The sequence below is a fragment of the Parambassis ranga genome, chromosome 18 (genome assembly GCF_900634625.1).
Source record: "Parambassis ranga chromosome 18, fParRan2.1, whole genome shotgun sequence".
NCBI classification, from domain to species: domain Eukaryota; kingdom Metazoa; phylum Chordata; class Actinopteri; family Ambassidae; genus Parambassis; species Parambassis ranga.
This window is the reverse complement of record NC_041038.1, coordinates 3,139,454-3,156,711: the sequence shown is the minus strand read 5'-3', so window position 1 is coordinate 3,156,711 and position 17,258 is coordinate 3,139,454. Positions and strand designations below refer to the sequence as shown.

General features: G+C 39.8%; 2 protein-coding genes and 1 non-coding gene across 3 annotated transcripts; all 3 read right to left on the bottom strand.

Annotated features, from left to right (window-relative positions):
- Positions 1–1,676: 1,676 nt before the first annotated feature.
- trnar-ucu (transfer RNA arginine (anticodon UCU)) lies at positions 1,677–1,750 on the bottom strand. Its single transcript has one exon. It is a non-coding gene; the product is annotated as a tRNA-Arg (tRNA).
- Positions 1,751–2,002: 252 nt separating this feature from the next.
- On the bottom strand, positions 2,003–9,105 carry LOC114451069 (uncharacterized). Its single transcript, XM_028429603.1, has 10 exons — positions 8,791–9,105; positions 8,141–8,277; positions 7,893–8,013; positions 7,661–7,760; positions 5,661–5,890; positions 5,416–5,549; positions 5,170–5,293; positions 4,956–5,049; positions 4,805–4,880; positions 2,003–4,573 (listed from the first exon to the last, which is right to left on the bottom strand). Exons 1-10 carry the CDS (start codon positions 8,855–8,857, stop codon positions 4,475–4,477), a joined length of 1,182 nt encoding a protein of 393 aa, XP_028285404.1. The 5' UTR covers positions 8,858–9,105; the 3' UTR covers positions 2,003–4,474.
- Positions 9,106–10,666: 1,561 nt separating this feature from the next.
- LOC114451120 (uncharacterized) lies at positions 10,667–15,795 on the bottom strand. Its single transcript, XM_028429683.1, has 11 exons — positions 15,433–15,795; positions 14,463–14,593; positions 14,270–14,314; positions 13,599–13,767; positions 13,272–13,371; positions 13,035–13,195; positions 12,813–12,937; positions 12,548–12,695; positions 12,285–12,384; positions 11,490–11,571; positions 10,667–11,390 (listed from the first exon to the last, which is right to left on the bottom strand). The coding sequence occupies exons 1-11, from the start codon at positions 15,500–15,502 to the stop codon at positions 11,295–11,297; spliced, it is 1,227 nt and encodes a 408-aa protein (XP_028285484.1). The 5' UTR covers positions 15,503–15,795; the 3' UTR covers positions 10,667–11,294.
- Positions 15,796–17,258: the final 1,463 nt, after the last annotated feature.

Below are 17,258 nucleotides of genomic sequence, written 5' to 3'. Positions count from 1 at the left end.
TGTTATATTTCGAGCGGTGTGTAATGTGGCTTTTCTAGTCTAAAACCTAACTTGTGTTATTTATAATAGAAATCAAACATTTCATTTGAATTTCATATAAAACAACAGGTCAGTCTTCATTTTTTTTGATAACCGCTCAATCAATAAAACAAAGTAAAATAACAATTCACCCAGGGTGACCACAGTCTACTTCCGGTGTTGCCCTAGCTGTCTCTGACTTAACGTCAGATTCTCATTAGCGACGCATTCCTCTCTCTCTCTCTCTCTCTCTCTCTCTCTCTCTCTCTCTCTCTCTCACGTCAGCAGCAGCACCACAGCACTGCCCCCTTTTCTCCCGTCCCTCTGGATCTCGCTCAGGCCAATCCGGCAAAAAAAATATGAAATTAAAAAAAAAACAGCTTAGAGAGGCATAATCATTTTGACACATTTGCTGTAGTCGGGAGAGTTTAGTTTCTGCTGCTAGTAGTGTGGCATGGAAAAAAATAGATGCCCCATCTATTTACTTATATGTCAATATGGAAATATCCAAACATACAAAAGTTATTTAGGTCATCAAATATTAAAGAAAACTCGACCATCAAAATAGTATAATCCTTAAATATCACACAATGTAATGGAGAATAATAGATACAAACAGACTGTACATCTCAGTTGAATTACACTTACTATTAAGTGCAGTGGTGTCACTGTGATGAAATAGCAAACACGTGATGAATAAACGGAGCATGTCCTCCTTCCTGTCACATAATGTAGGCTGCAGATTTTGGTGATGGATCCCCCCGTGACACTGTAGCTGTCACAGCTCAGTAGGTCTCCACAGTGAGCCGGTTCCTCTCCGCCTCATACCAGACCGGACGGAGGATGAGCAAGCGGCTTACACTGATGCCGGAGCGCCCTCTTGCGTCCGCGACCTAGAGCGACCCTTTCATGAAAGAGCATCAACTGGAGCAAGTTATCACAAATTATCTGTGTGCACGCACACACGCACGAACACACACCATTTTAATGCCGGTGTTTTTGCTGGGATTCAAATGTAATCCTAACGTGAAGCGCTTCTCACCTTTTTATTTACAAAAGTATGGTTTATTTTCTCCCTACTGGCAGGCATGTTATACCGTTGGGATGCTTTATAAATAAACAGGATGTAAGTAGGCCTAATTAGCATATTCTTTATGAATAATATTTTTCATGAATAAGATGGATTTGAAGAAAAACAGAATGAAAGCATCAACAATCATCAATTTGTTATATTAGGTTGATTTTCTTTATTGTTATTACAAATAACAAAATGAAACAAAAATAATTTTCTTTACTTCAAGCTCTTTATTTACTTACTGAGATTTTTTTTCCATTTTTTGGCTCAGGAGAAAAACTAAATTACCATTACTGCAAAAGAAAAAGGCATGTAAACCAGATATGTAAAGACACAGGCTAAAGGCAAATGTAGCCTGCAAAAATAATGGCTTCATGGTAAGGGGAAAAAAAATCACAAAGAAAGAAATAGTTTTTCTAAACATGCACAAGAAGAAAGTGGTGATGGGTTATTTGGATTCGGTCCCTATATCCTGCCCTTTGAGGGGGCTATAACTGCTCATATTTTGCGATCAAAAACATCATCATCTTTGTCTTGATGATAAAAGTGACCGCAGGTCTGCCGTGTGGCAAGCAGAGTGACTCATCTCTGCCGGGACTCGAACCCGGAGCCTCTGGATTAGAAGTCCAGCGCGCTATTCCATTGCGCCACAGAGACTGCGCCAGGATACACCACCACCGCTACGATTTACATACTTCACATCATATTGCCGTTCTCAGCATCCCTGCAGCATCAGGACCACTCTGAGCCGACATGTTGGCTCTGCCTGTAACGGCCACCAGAGGGCACTGTTGCTACACAATAAGGAGTGGATTTTGTCAAGGTAAGCGTGCATACAAAATGAAGTGAGGCGTAGGCGGTTTAAAAAATAAAAGCCGACGGGTTGCATTATATTACTAGCGCTTTTACTTTGAAGCTGACGGAACCGGAAGTGATATGCATTCTAACTAGCTTAATGATCGTCGCTCTGAAAACCTTTGCGGAGCCAAAATGTCTTCTGTAGGACGTCTATTAGCCGTATTCGCACCAAAATCTGTATTACTGTATGTCTGTGTACAATTTATTAGCAAAGCGGATTGTTATAGGCTTACAGCTTCACGTAAATAAACCGGTCTTCTGTTTATTTAAAGCGGACGGTACGTACGTGCTATTAAAATAGCACCACTGAAACATGTCAGGTGTTTCTGTAATTTATTTCGTTTATTCTATTCTGTTAATTGTGGTCACGGACTCGTCGCTTTTATTGTACGTGTGGGTCGGTGGGGGTACATCGTGGAGATGGTGCAGAGTTGTTGCTATATATGGACTAACGCTGGGATTACAGCAAGATTGCATCAGAAACCAATTACGTGCCCCCATCTATCCGCCCCCTACCACAATGTGACACTGTAATTAATTTAATGTCATCGTCTGCTTGTTGCCCACATGTTTCATGCCAAGGACATCCCAGCCAGCAAAACAGGTGTAGCGACCGGAGTATATGGGGACCAACATTCAGCCATAAAAATGAGGCTACTGTAGGCCTACTGCATCATCACATATTCACTGAATATACCCAGCACATAGGTGCTGAGCTGTGGATGCCATCACTGACTCACTAACATAATACATTCAACTAAACTGAACAGTGTAATGTGTTTTTTTAGAATACACCAGTACAACAGAAACAAGCTCTTCACAGAAAATTGGCATCTGGGCAGTTTTTAGAAAGTGTTCTTATCTTTCGGAAAACATATTCAGGCCGCAAAATTTAGCAATTTCAGGCCAATTTCACAACTTCCCTCTGAGGCCACTGTTACTGAAGCAGAACTGTTTCTCTAGTTCCACTTTACAGCTGTCTAGCAGGAGATGCAGTTCATTTCACCGGTTTTGCTTTCTCATTAATCTTAAAGGTTTGAACTTCTTTGAACTGGTTTGCTTAAGACAAATGTTAGAATAAAAAAACAGCTGTTTAATGCACACATTAGGAGCAAACCTTTGATATTTTATAATATAAATATATATCATATATATACACATGATATGATATTTAATACTGTAAATGGGTCCAAGGTTTCTTACTCACTTTGAGTAACTTTGTTGTACTGATCCTTCACTGTGTATGTTTAATTAGCTTGCCTTAAACAATGAGTAACCAGTGAAGGGTTTATCTGTGTTTCTGCAGTTTTAGCAGAGATCATGACTGAGCCACAGGCATGTTTGTTAGGCAGGTTTTTTTTTTAAATCTTTCTGCAGTGTCGTTTCAACCATTTGTTAAGCTAAGCTAAGCTAACCACTTCTCTGGGCTAGAAAGAACAACTAGAAAATGTAGCACTGGTCCTTTAAGTGAGCAATGCGTTTACTCTTGTAACACACAGCAGCATTCTAACATTCATGTCACATTCATCCTCAACAGGCAATGAATGAGGAGTGCACAAGCTACTTTGGCATACTATACATTCTGAATCAGAGCACGATATCCTGAAGCCAGGATGTATCCACATAGTGAATTTCCACATTGTTAAAAAAGCATATGTTAAATCTGTAAGAACACAGGCGGTGTTTCCTTCCCCTGAAGAAAATGTAAACCTGGATAAGCTTGCCACACTGTGGTAATGCCTCATTTTAATGCATGCTGACCAAGCAGTAAATACCACAAACCACTTCCAGTCCCTCACAAGACCAGAGACGTTTGTGTTCTTAGATTTCAAAGTCTAAATCTGTGGGAGATGTGTAAGTAACCAAAGACAAGAGGATACTCAAAGCTGAATCAGCTTTACACCGTTTTGTCTGCACACAGTGCACTGTTCAACAAAACCCTCGGGTACTGCTGCGTCCGACAGCGGCGTGCGTTTCCCCTGACCTTTGACTGTGGGACAAACAATTAAGCTATAGTGCCGTGGTGTAAATATAGACCACAGCAGTCTCAGAGGATGTGTTGGTTCAACATACTACAATACTTTCAAAGGCACAGGAGGTGGCCACACCTGATCTCTGCCAACACATTTGGTAGCATTTAAGGACATCAAGTTTTCACAGTGTATAAGCAACAGTGTCAGGGTCTAACTGAACCCCAGTAATGATAAAATGTATGCCATCAAAAAGCCAGGTTTAGCCAGTGATCACTAAGACTGCAGGCACACAGAATCCTACTGAGGGCAAGAAAAGTGCCCAACTGCATACAAATTTTAATTTACAATGATAAAACAGATAAAGATTTTTTTTAAAAAAAGCAACACTTGTTTAGACAGTTGCAGCAGTAAAACATGTGGCTTATTCTGGGCAAAGGGCTTGTGTCCGTAAACCATACATGGCAAAAGGATTGCAAATATTCTTGCCAACACAAAATCAAGTGAATGCCTGAATAAGGACATGTCCCTCTGTGTAACTTCCTCACTGAAATTAGTGACTATCTTCAGTCCTGCTGAATTCGGGGTCTGCCACCAGTGTGATTTTACAACTCTCTTCCTCCTCTGCGACATACGTTTTGCCTACAATGCTCTGAGAACAACGAAAACAAAACAAGGAGGCACGTTAGTGTAGGGAAGAAGGCCAAACAACATGAAGAAACATGGAAACCCCCCATTATTCTAACAATAGATAATACTGTTCTGATTATGGGTGTGTTTGGCTTGAGAGTTCTGCTGTGTCTCCATTTTAGCAGTTTGGATTACTTGTCAGCTACTAATATTATTTTTTAACCTTAGCTATTTAAAGTAAACAGAAACTCACCTTATTATTGTTGTCATAGATATCATCGATGAGGTTCTTGGGCTGTGGTACTTTGGGAAAGATAACTTTCTTAAACCTGCAGAAAGAGAGTTACACATAAGAGACCAGAGAGAGCGAAACCAATGAGCGTAGGTAATCGTGCTGTACGTACTTCCAAAACAACGCAAAAGTCACGGCTGCAAGACAAGCCACCACCAGTGGGATCAGGACGGCAGCGTACACCAACACATTAGGGTCTTCTGCTTCTACATACAAACACACACACAATACGTTCAGCTTAGAGTATTTTAAGTAACAATTTACACTCAACATATTCCAATAATCACTTTTATTAAAATAAATCTTCAAGATAAGACAGACCATACCCAAATATATCTCCTCACTCCATGGCGTCTCTCCACTTTCACAGGTTGCTTTGACAGATATGCGATGCGGACAGTGAGGGTCCCAGAGCAGCTTATGGGATGTTTTTTCATTCACTTTTAGAGTCTATGAAAAACAGAATTGAAAATATAACAGTATTCTGCACAAAGTCACCATTACATGTCACTAAATCCTACACACTGGTCCTTTACCACATTTTACACAAACATCTTGCATGTGTCTCTTACCTGGTTTTTATTACAAACAGTACTATTTATTATGAACTGCCAATCTGAATGACATCCGACCTCAGGATGAACCCAGGAAATTTCTAACGCATTTTCAATTTTTTTGACTGAACAGTTAAGAGCAGGTGGTCTCACTGTAAACAGAAAGACATAAGAGACATTTATTACTGTCAGTTTTGGAGTGTGTGGCTATAAATGTTTCCACAATAGGACAAAAATAAACAGGGAAGCACATCAGTGCTTACCATCGTCTTTCAGGCGTCTCAGGAATGTGTTCCATGCGTATGTGTTTTCTACTGTTCCATTAAACAAGATGTGAACTGCAAGAAAGATCCCTTCGGATTCCTTTATCCCCTTGAGGTTTAGATAGCAGCCAGTCTTCATGCCGTTAGTAGAAAAGTACAATGAGCATTCTTGTGTATTGGAGCTGCAGATGTCATCATTTGATGAATGATTTTGGAGATCGTTCACCAACCTTGAATCAAAATGAAAAATCAGAGTTTATTGGTATAAGTGAACTCTAAAATGGAGATATTTGGTGTTTGGTGTGGTTGCAATTAAAAAAGAAAGTATGTATTGATTCACCAGAAAAGACATTAAAACACCTTATTATAAAAACTTTCAGTCACCAGACTGACATTACTAGTGAACTTCCACAGCTGAGATCAAGTTTAGCCTGGCAGTATCCAATACATATCAAATTCACAGTCACAGAAACTTTATGGGTAAGAAGTGGTTCGGCCTAAACAAAGATATTTGCCAGATTCTTGGTAATATATTATGCCGCCGTGCTAACCCAATTAGATTGACACTTGTGCCACACACAGTGGACTTGCTGATGCAATGGATTTTGAACCATTTCCTCAGAAACCAGTTTCCTCAAATATCAATACCAAGAGACTTTATACACATCATGAAACATGTGGCATTTCTCTGAATTAGAGACCTGAAATTCTAGTTAACAGCTACAGTACAGTGACCCAAATTGCATTCCAGCAGGCATGTCCCTGGCAGTGAAGGACCACGTCACCTGGTGCAAACTGTAGCTCTCTTTTTTTTGGATAACAGAGGCGTTCTGTTAACCTGACCCTGTAGGCGGTGTCTTACAGGGCACTTTCTGGGAAGTGCTTCTTAGAAACTGCCTGGGAAGAAGAGTCACTTTACTCACTGTGTGGCTGGATGAGGCATCTGTCTATAACCTTCTATTACAGGCAAATTTTAACTATTCACATCACCGCTTGTGGTCAACAGTGAAACAACCCTACTATAAGTCTAAGCCAGGGGGTTCTCACCCATTGTAAGTCGGGCCCCCACAAAGCTGGTTCAATGCAGAGAGCCATTCCACTTCCTATTCATGCCAGTGTGTCAAGAGAGTGCCAACAGACAGTTCAGGTGTGTCTGTGACAGTCCTCGATTGCAGTCCTCTCTACAGAGGCTCTGCTGCTGCTTATTAAATGTATTAAATCAGAATGGCCGACACTGTAGAGCTCCTTGCGTTGTATGATGTCACTCATACTTATTTATCTAGATTTGAAAAGCCATAAAGATACAAAATTGCATTGACTATTTATTGTTTACAACTGCAGAAACTATTCTTTTACCTTGATGGACGTTGAGATTTAGACATTGGGACTGCTTGTGATGTTAAACAAAATCTCTGGTTTAGACTCCCCCATAATTCCTTGAGCTTCTAAGCCACAATTGCATAATTACGTTTGTGTCTCTCTGTTCTATTCGACGATCTTTAAGTCTCGCCTCTCATGCCAACAAACGGAGTCAAAAACAGCCACCCACCCGGAGTGTTGTTTTTTTTTTTCTTCGTTTTGTTGTTTTTGTATATTTAGTGCATGTGTTATCTTAAATCAGAGTGTGTGGAGCCCTTAGGGTCACTGTTTGCTGTAGTTAACACTTCACCTTCTTCACTAAGCATTGCGTTACCAAACATGGCTTGGGTCACAAAAACACAAGCGGTCAAAAAAACTGAACTGAAATTTTTGCCTCAAGCTGATAAAAACCAATAAATGCAAAGAATTTAGGCTCATTTAAACCCCAGCATGTTACTTCCACTTGAGTCCATCCTGGCTCTCTTACATGTGATGAAACCCAACCAAACAAATGTGCATCATGTTGCAAAAGAGGCATAAAACTAAAACAGCACTACTACTAAAGAGAGTAGTACTTCTACCAGTTCGCTTACTGAGAAAGCAGAAGATATATATTAGAAAAAGAAAGAAAAGGTGCTTACTCGTAGTAGAAGCGGAGATGTGCAGTATGATTGACTATGGACCAGGAGCAGTAAGCTTCAGTGGCAGAATAGATATAGCACCGCAAGTCCTTCACCAGTTCTGGGAATAGGACAAACACATAAACACACCTGAGTAAACAAAAAGATTTGACTACATTATTGTTAAAAAAAAAGTGAAAGTTTTGTCACATCAAAAGTATTAAAGGTAATAACAACCAAAATAAGCACCTACCTGGGTTAGAGGTGTTTATGAAAACTTCCTCACTCTCTGAGCCGTTCCAAAGAGTTTTCAAAGAAAACTGTGAAAATCCTCCCTCCATGATTTCGTATTGTCCCCACTGTGTCTCTGTAATCTGCAGAGAGCAGAAGAAATCAACACAAACTGTACGCTAACGCTGAGATTATTTATGCTTACTAACTTCCAGGAGTACTTTTAGATGTTATTTTCCAAACACACACACACACACACAGGCTGCTTACCAATTCAGTTTCCCTGGGCTTAGACAACACTGACACTTTATACTGGCAGCCTGGATGCTGAGGTGGTGCCCAGGACAACTCGGGACAGAAATCATTGATCCATCGCAGAGAAACATTTTGTGGTGGTAAGATTTGGTCTTTGTGAAGAAAGAAAAGTCACAACTTCCTCATTACTTCACTTACATGTATTATAAAGACAGAGCTGAGAGTACTGTGAACAATGAGCCTTTTGTACAATAGTATGTAAATTACACGTATTCCTGTATTATTTTCTATAATAAAAATGACTGTTTTAATGTTGAACAACACAAATACAACAAACATGTCACTTATAAACCTGTGCTGATGTGTGGGGAAACACACACCACACTGTAGGAGATGACTACTGTCTGTCCTCTTGGACATTCTGTCTGCTGGACAGAACTGCAGTTTAGCTTGTATCACAAAAATAAACTCAGGACATTTTCCCATTATCACTTCCGGTCTTCCACAATGTACGTTTGTTTTGACCAATTACGTCAACAGCGGGAATCACCGTCACTCAGTCGTACGGGAAAAAGTAGTCAGAACTTTACGGTTTATAGTAAGAAAAACACACAACAACAGCCAGGCAGTCATTCACAGACATAACTTTACAGGTGTTGTCTTACCTGTTCGGGATTCAGCTGAGAGTAAAAAGCAGCTACATAAAAGAAACAGGTCGAAACTTTTACACATCCTGTATGAAGTTTTCCTCACGTGCGTGTTTTTTTTTCTTCGCTGTGTTAAGATTTTAAACTCGTTCCGCGGAGACAGAGACGTGTCTGGTGTCCACCCTGCTGTAAGTGGGTAGTTAAAGGGAAGAGGAAAAAAAGTCTACATTTCAATTCAGCTTTCGCTTCCAATTTCTTCTTCTTTTGAGGAGGAGGAGGGCAGACAACCCTGCTGTGAGTTTGGAAGAAGTGGGCGGCCGCGCTTCCTGCTTTTTTCGGGACACGGTGACGTAGCTGAGGCACGCACGCACCGCCTATGTGTAGATAGTTAGTTCGGTTGCCCAGCAATAATATAGTCCATTGTTATTAGGGACATTTATAACTTTAAGCTTCATGTCATACATTAATAAGAGTCAAAAACCTTGACTGGGACTCTCCCTGTCATCACAAACTATATTTTGCTTATTTTTATTTATTTTTTTTACAACATGTAGAGGAACCCTCTAAATAAAATATGGATAGAATCACAGTTTGTTTTATGTAATTTATAGAATATGCTATCACGTCTGTTAATGAAACCACGTTTGCTGTAAATAGTCAGCTGTAAGAGACATTAGGCAATAAAACATTGTTGTGCTTAGGTGTATCTATTTAAGCACATTTTTTTTACTGCCACTCAATCTTAAAAGAGGAACTCTATGGTGAAAAGACATTGGATTTCACAAGATCTGTGCTGGAAGTTTTACTTAATCATGTAATCACACTGACCCATGACACAGCTATTGTCATGACTGCCATTATATTTAGAGCTCTGTCTGCACTCTGCATTACAACTCTGAAGATGCCAGATTCTTTACATCCTGGTACCTGTGGGGTGGGACTTGTTTGTCCCACAGGTGTCTGATTTAATAGACTATTCGTGAACCCATCATCCTGCTAAAAGAGGACAGTGCCTTCAGGAAATAGTTACATATTTGTACTTACTTATACTTTACATAAAAGGTGGGTACCATCTGCATCTCAAGTTAACCCATTGTTTCCAAGCAGGACATTCCCCAAAGCATCTCATCGCCTGCTTCTCATCCTGCATGGTGCCATGTGTTCCTCAGATAAGCTGTGACCGTAGAGCCTTCCCACAAATCACCATTCAGTTCCTCTGGGAGCTTTCACAGTCAAGTGAGTGTTTTCATGTACGTAGGTTCTTGAAAAGTGTGTTAACCACTTCTGTAATTCTACCTGAATTAAGTTTCAGGTGATACACCTAACAAACAGTAGTACAAAAAGTAGGTCTTTTGTAATGCGGTCATACAGTTCATATCTCTTATAGCTGAAGCAGGACAGGATGTCACAGACAGATGTTATGCTGATAACAATGATAATGACAGTCATCGCCTCATCGTCATCAGGAGACACACTGATAACTTTAATGAATAGAATGTGATGACATGGCATTAGATGTATTTATAACACAACAACATGGCGCTAACCCACTGGCAGGTACCATGGTGACCAGACAACTAATTTTACATTTGGGAGCTGGATGATTTTTTTAACCTTTATTTAACCAGGAGAAACTCATTGAGATTAAAAATCTCTTTTGCAAAAGTGTCCTGGCCAAGAAAGAGCAGCATCTCAGTAAAACTTGTCCATGTTTCCATCAACACACTATCCTGACAAGCACAATCAAATAATACATATACTACACAGTTTACAGACAATACAACATAAAAACATCAGGCGAAGCAGTTGCATCCCATCGTTTCAGCTTCCCTGTCATTTAAAATAATTTCAAATGGAACAGATACTAGGTGTGCTAATGAATGAGGAGGAAACCTTTTACAGACTGACACCCAAGTTTGTATTTGTTTATTGTGAACACACATACCACTGTTTTAAAGTTATGTACAAAGATAAAAAGGATTACACCACAGGTCTGTCTGTGTGTTTTAATTAACAACAACTCTTGTATGAAAACTGTTATTTCCATATGCAGACACCTGTATAGCAGGCGGGTGTGCTGATCATGCAAGGTCAATCAATATCCAGAAAGCGAACAATAACTTTCATCATGCACTACGACGTGTGCTTTAGGTCATGTGCGGCAGCGCACCCGTGGGATCTCTACTACTCCCTATTCCCAGAATGGAGGTCATAGCTGGTTGTTATTTCTCATGCTGACCCACTTCTCGTAGATTTATACAGTAGGGTCATCAAACGCATGCCCCGCCTTCATCGTCCCGTGCATTCCTGTCCATTTCCTGATCCAAAGCTGAACAGTTTTTTAAAGGCTTTTCCTGACCCCACTACCTCAAGAGAGTAACTCATTAGCAGGTTGAATCACCAAGCACAGTTCTAATCACACACGTTGACTGGACCAGGTCAGTGACATACAGTTTTTTAGTGTCACTCTGTAAATGTTCCATGGCACAGATGATGAGCAACAGTCATTTCCTGTGTACATGTCAGCAACTCTGTTGGAGGTCGCTTTCTTCCGACACAGGAGAAATTACAATGGGTACAAAGATTTCTGCCTCTTGCTCACAAACGATGGCTGGGAACTAAAAAAAATAAATAAGTAAATAAACAGAACAGAGTGATGAGCATTTAAGTACACAGGGCAGAGGGCAGGTGAGTTCATGTTTTATAAAAATATATACCTTGAGTTCTCTGTTTCCATTCATGAAATCCTTGAATATCTGTGAAGGGTCCGGTAAGACGGGACAAATGATGGTCCTGTGCCTGCAAATGGAGAGAGAACAATAGCCTATCATGGACACAGAGACATCACACACCAAGACTAAAAGCAGCTGAAGTGTGAAATGTATAACATTATTAATATTATATTGATAATTAATAGTATTAATTAATGATTAATAACTAATAATATTATATTAATGTTATTAATAATCAACAATCACTACCAGGTCATTCTTATGTTTCTTATGTTGCAGTCTTTATGCAATTACACTCTATACCAGAAGGGGGAGACATCTATCCAATAAACACTCTCCCATGATAAGAGAGTAAAAGTTTATTTAGATCTGTGTGTGAGAGAGAGAGATAAAGAGACACACCTCTGTTCTACTGTGACTCACAGGTCTAAAATCTCATTCTTTTAGCTTAGGCTGCTACCAAAGGCTGCTCCAGAGGTCAAACAGTGGACTGAGACTACCGAGGAGCACCACAGTGGGCCATCAGACTAGTTATTCCACCATTATTTCCCTCAGAATTAATACAGTTTTGTCTTTATTAAGCCTTCCACCCCCTTTTTTGTCAGGCAGCATTTACAGTAAGGTGAGAGTGTTTCCACATGTGTCAGTCACATCCCTTTGTCTTCGGTGATTCATCTTTAGATGTTGAAATCAGCTTTGGTAACAGCACAGTTGTGTGTGTGTGATCATGTTTAGCAATTGATCACAGTTTTTTGTAATGTGATCACACATAGTTCATACCTCCTGAAGCAGAAGCAGGACAGGAAGACGCAGGCAGACAGAATAATGGGGATAACAATGGCAATGACGGTCATCGTCTGATCAGGAGACGCATTGATTCCTGTGATGAACAGAAAATAAGGAAATGGCAGTACCTGTATTTACACTGTATTTTTCTCTTTAGTAGGTTTGGAGCACTATACACAGCAGACATCTAGATTTTGTGGTATGTTCAATAAACACCATGGGAAAAATACAATAAAATAAAATTTGGAGACAGTTACCATAAGATGCGCTGCCGGGTATACCGATCAGTTTTGGGCAATGCGCTTTTGTGCTGATGCTGTATTCAAACTCGTAATGACAATTTCTGTTGTAGGGAATGTCCTGAAGGCTGTGATTGTTGTGTCCTGGAGTGTAGGTTATGGGATCCTGAGAAGCATGCAAAAAAGCACAGTGTTGTTAACGCTGCATGGCATTGACATAATCATAGAGTGAAACTGCATTAGAAGCGTCTGCAACCATATAAACGGTAAGATTTCAACTTACCTTCTGCTTATTGCATTCTCTATAGCTGACATTGTACGTCCAACAAGTCTTTCCAATTTCTGGAGGTTCCCATTCCAGGTTGATATAACCTCCAGACTCTGTTATATACATCGGTATATCTACCTCTGTGTGTGGAAGTTGGGGGGGGGGGGGGGGATTAATCAATATCTTACATGTAGTGTTTCTTTCTATGTGTTGTAATGGCAGTAATTTAGCACTCACCAAACGTAATTTTAAAAGTGCTCATTTCAGTCGCTGTCTGCACAGACACACAGATTTCGTCTGGATAGACCTTCAGGGGATCGTCTTCCAGAACAACTTCCAGGACACAGCTGTTGCTGTGAGGCTGGTCGCAAACTTTTAAATGACCTTGGTTGCAAAATCTGCAACAACACCACTAGATGTTCATGTGTGTACATATTTTAATCCACTTCAATGACTGTATCCGGTTATCCTCACCTGTAGGTGACATTCAGGGCAATGGCAGCTTTTGCTGGGGTCCAGGAGCAACTCATCAAATTGTTCCTAATCAGACATCTGAAGTCCTTCACCAGTTCAGCTGTCAGAAATAGGATCAATATATGATAGATACATATTCCTTTAGAAAATAAGATTTGTGTGACATCACCCAAGTTGTCAGGTACACACTGTTTTTAATGAGGTTTCTCTTTCACTGTATATATTAGCTAAAAGGCACATCACAAAAGCTCTCTTGTAGCCATGGCTGCACTGTTTCCACAGATTACTATGCTGCTTGTATTGTAGTTTGAGCTTTGTGGTTCTTACCTCGTGGTACTGCAGTCTTTGGTGTATAAACGCTTACATTCGTATTCTTGCTGGCACACACATAACCACAGTCTCTACAGTCAAAAACCTGAACCGAGGCTTTCCATTCACTAGGGCCTTCCTCTGTTAAGAAAGGGTTGAATTTGGCATTGTGGGATTGTGTGCGTAACTGGAAGAAAAAAAAACACATCCAACAAGCAAAAATGACTTAAAGTTGGAAGTGTTAACAACAACTTAACAATTAAACCTACACTTCCCTTAATGCAACTTTCACTTATTTTCCTTCCTAGCAAGTGCCCTGATCTTTCATACTCCTTCAGCTCCACAAAAGACTGGTATACATCACAGATCTTCACAGCGATTAAAAAATTCATGATAAGATCACTGTCATAATATATCAGAGCTATGCGTTTAGACTGTCAAAAGATAGCTTCTGAGTTATAGGTATTTTATTTTATTGTTATTATTCATATTATTTATAAGTAAAATGTAGAAATGTGACCATTAATAAAGTTAAATATGATGTACATATATATTTGTCTCTTTGGCTTTTAATGAGCCACATTATGGCAAATGTCTGATGCTTTTTGAATATATTTACCATATTTAAACGTTTAAATAAAACTTGAACTTAGTGGGGTTACCTTTGAGTGAAAACAATGAGGACTTACTTCCTTTATGCACTCAGGTCTTGCCCTTTGACATCCGACCCCACTCTGATCATGTGAAAAAATGGATGGATGAAAACAATGAGCTTCTTGTTATATAATCTGAATGTGTGTGTGTGTGTGTGTAGGTGGTATATCACTTGGTACAATGTGTGATTTGTGGCTAATCAATTCTTCTTTCATCAAACAGCCTCACCTCTTCTACTATTTTTGCCCAGAACTCTAAGGTACAGGGCCAATCTTTGGGCTTCATCCAGGTCCAGGACAAGTTCAAAGTAAATGGGTCCACCCACCTATATGTCAGCCCACTTGGTTCAGGCAGCAGATCTGTAGGGCAAAAAAACGTTATAGCTACTTAACAAACATGATTTTGTCTAAAACAAAAAAAACAAAAACAAAAAAAGGTTAATAGGTTAATCTATCTTGATATAAATGCAAAAAATGTGATATATTATGTTATATAACATATACCTATATTATAAGTGAAACTTCTAATTGTGCAAACCAACCCCTCTCACTGAGACGCATGATTGCTGGATGTATCAGTGGTTCTTGTGCGCTTACATGCGCATTATAATCCTGATTTCCTGAAAGACTGTATCCTGTTACATATTTCACATTTACATGTCTTCTAGTATAAAATCCATTTCATATTCTCATTTTATTTAACTTTATTGTACCTTGTAGTGTATACTTTATACTGTAAATTATTATTATCTCATCCTATTTTTACTGCGGCTGTGCTGTTGCAACAAGGCAATTTCAATAAAGGTTTCCTTAATCTTAATCATTAATAGGTTTCTGAAATGTTAAACCGAATAGCTGAACGCAGTTTATTAAAAATCAGAGTTTTGTTATGATCATATGTGTATAATATGATAATATCTATAAAAGTTATATCAGAATATGATCATCCATGATCAGGCAGGAAATCAGGATGGCATCAGGATCGATAGATGACGCATCAGGACAAAAAAAAAGAAAGAATCAAGGTGAATAAATACATTAAATAACAGAAGTAAAAGTACAAAATGTGTGAATCAGTAATCTATGAGGCTGATTCACACATTCACTGTTTACTATTTAAACATATATACGGGCGGAAACCGCAGCATCATTGTGGATTTTTGTCTTGTTATTAGTGCAGAGAGTTAAAGAGTCTTTACCTGCTTTACAAAATAAAGCCATTATTACGGCGGTGGAAAAGAAGGCGAAGAACTCCTGAGTGGCTGTCATGTTGTCCGGGATACTTGGAGAGTTTATTCCATGTGAAAACGCATCACCCCGCGGATCACTCTTATAATCCAAATATATACATATATATATATATGTATATATGTATCCTTTAAAAATTACAGTAACTTCATACAATGGGCTAAAGGTTGCCTCAGGGTTTCCAGGAACGAAAACCAAATGCACCTTAACTCTGTAGGTCCGCGGAGTGCGAAGTCTACCGGGAACTGTTGGGGCGGAGCCGGGCCCCTGAGTGGGCGGAAAAGCTGGGGTTGAAGGCGAAGTTGTTACACAGCAGCAGGAATGCAGAAGCCGTTTTAATCACACTCGGGCATCCAACGTCTATAAAACACTCACAGAAAAAAGGGGAAGCTGTCTGTATGGGCTCTCGCAATCACGCATGCGTGCGATTCTAAGTGCGATATTACAAAAACCGCAAGTGTCCATCCATTCCTCCAGGAAGTCGTCAGGCTCTAAATGAGTCTGAGAATCATTAAGCTGATTATCTTTAATGTAATGGATTTATGCAGCAACAAACAGCGCAGAGTGGACAAGCTGACGGTAACATACCAGGAAAAACACAACACAGTGTGGGCCAATAGCTTCAAATGATGCTGCAGCCTATATGGTACTTTCCATGTGTCATTAGTAGCCTACCATCATGTAGGGTCACGTGGGAGGGTCAAGAGTTTCAGCTCATGTCATGTGTGCCCTAATCTTCACTTTGCAATGAAAAGCTGTATTCATACTGAGTGGAGCATCGCTATCATAACAGCACACTGTGCTCATGCATCATGCCTGAACATGTACAAATTCAAGCCTAAGTCCAGGAAAGACGCCTCTTCCCAGTTTCGACACCTCCAATAAACTGGAGGCACATGGGTGAAACCCAATGCTGTTGCATAGTTTATCAAATTATGTCATAGCAGCAAGCAAACACAATGTGCAACAAAAAGAAGGGACGGTGTTCTGACGCCAAAGGATTTGAATGTATCACTGCTTGTGTGTGTGTATGAGAAGCAGGGTAATGTTGAATTCAATCAAGATATATAATTATATATATTTTGAAACAAGGGCGTAGTTTTAGCATGGGTTGCAATAATTTGATCCCCTCCTAAAAAACTGATAGAACACTCATTGGGTGCAGGAAGGGTTAAATTGTTTTGGAATCTTAGGTCTCAACAAAAGCAAATCTACACCCTTGTTTGGAAAATACGTCTAGGAGGTTGCAGGAGGCCACCAGAGGCAGAGACAGGAACCCTCCAGGGTCCAGACATGAAGAGACGGGGACGCACCAGTGTCCAGACAACAACAATTAGCCAGCTAGCATATGCATGAGCATGCAAAACGAAGGCAGTGAGGACTCATTGTTTATGTTGGCTTTAAAGCTACAGTGAATAACGTCTGTTGCCCCCTTCTGGCAGGGAAAGTAATTACACAAACACAACAGGCTCCAAAAGCTACTTTCTCAATAAAAGGATTTATTATTGTATTTTTGTAGCTAGTTATGTGCATGAGCATGAAAAACTTTGCTTTAATATAGATTGGCTGCTCTCCTGGTTTTTCTCATCGTCCTCCTTTAGCTAATATTCTGTCTGCATGGCTGCAATTGGCCCCGTGTTCAGCTTCACTACAAGACTTTAAATGTAATCAATGCTTAGTCTGTTGTCAGGGTCAGAGTTCAGATAGGATCCAAATGCAGGCAAAAAACAAAAACAAAACAAGGCATTTAACAAAATGGATGGAAAGGAAGGAAATA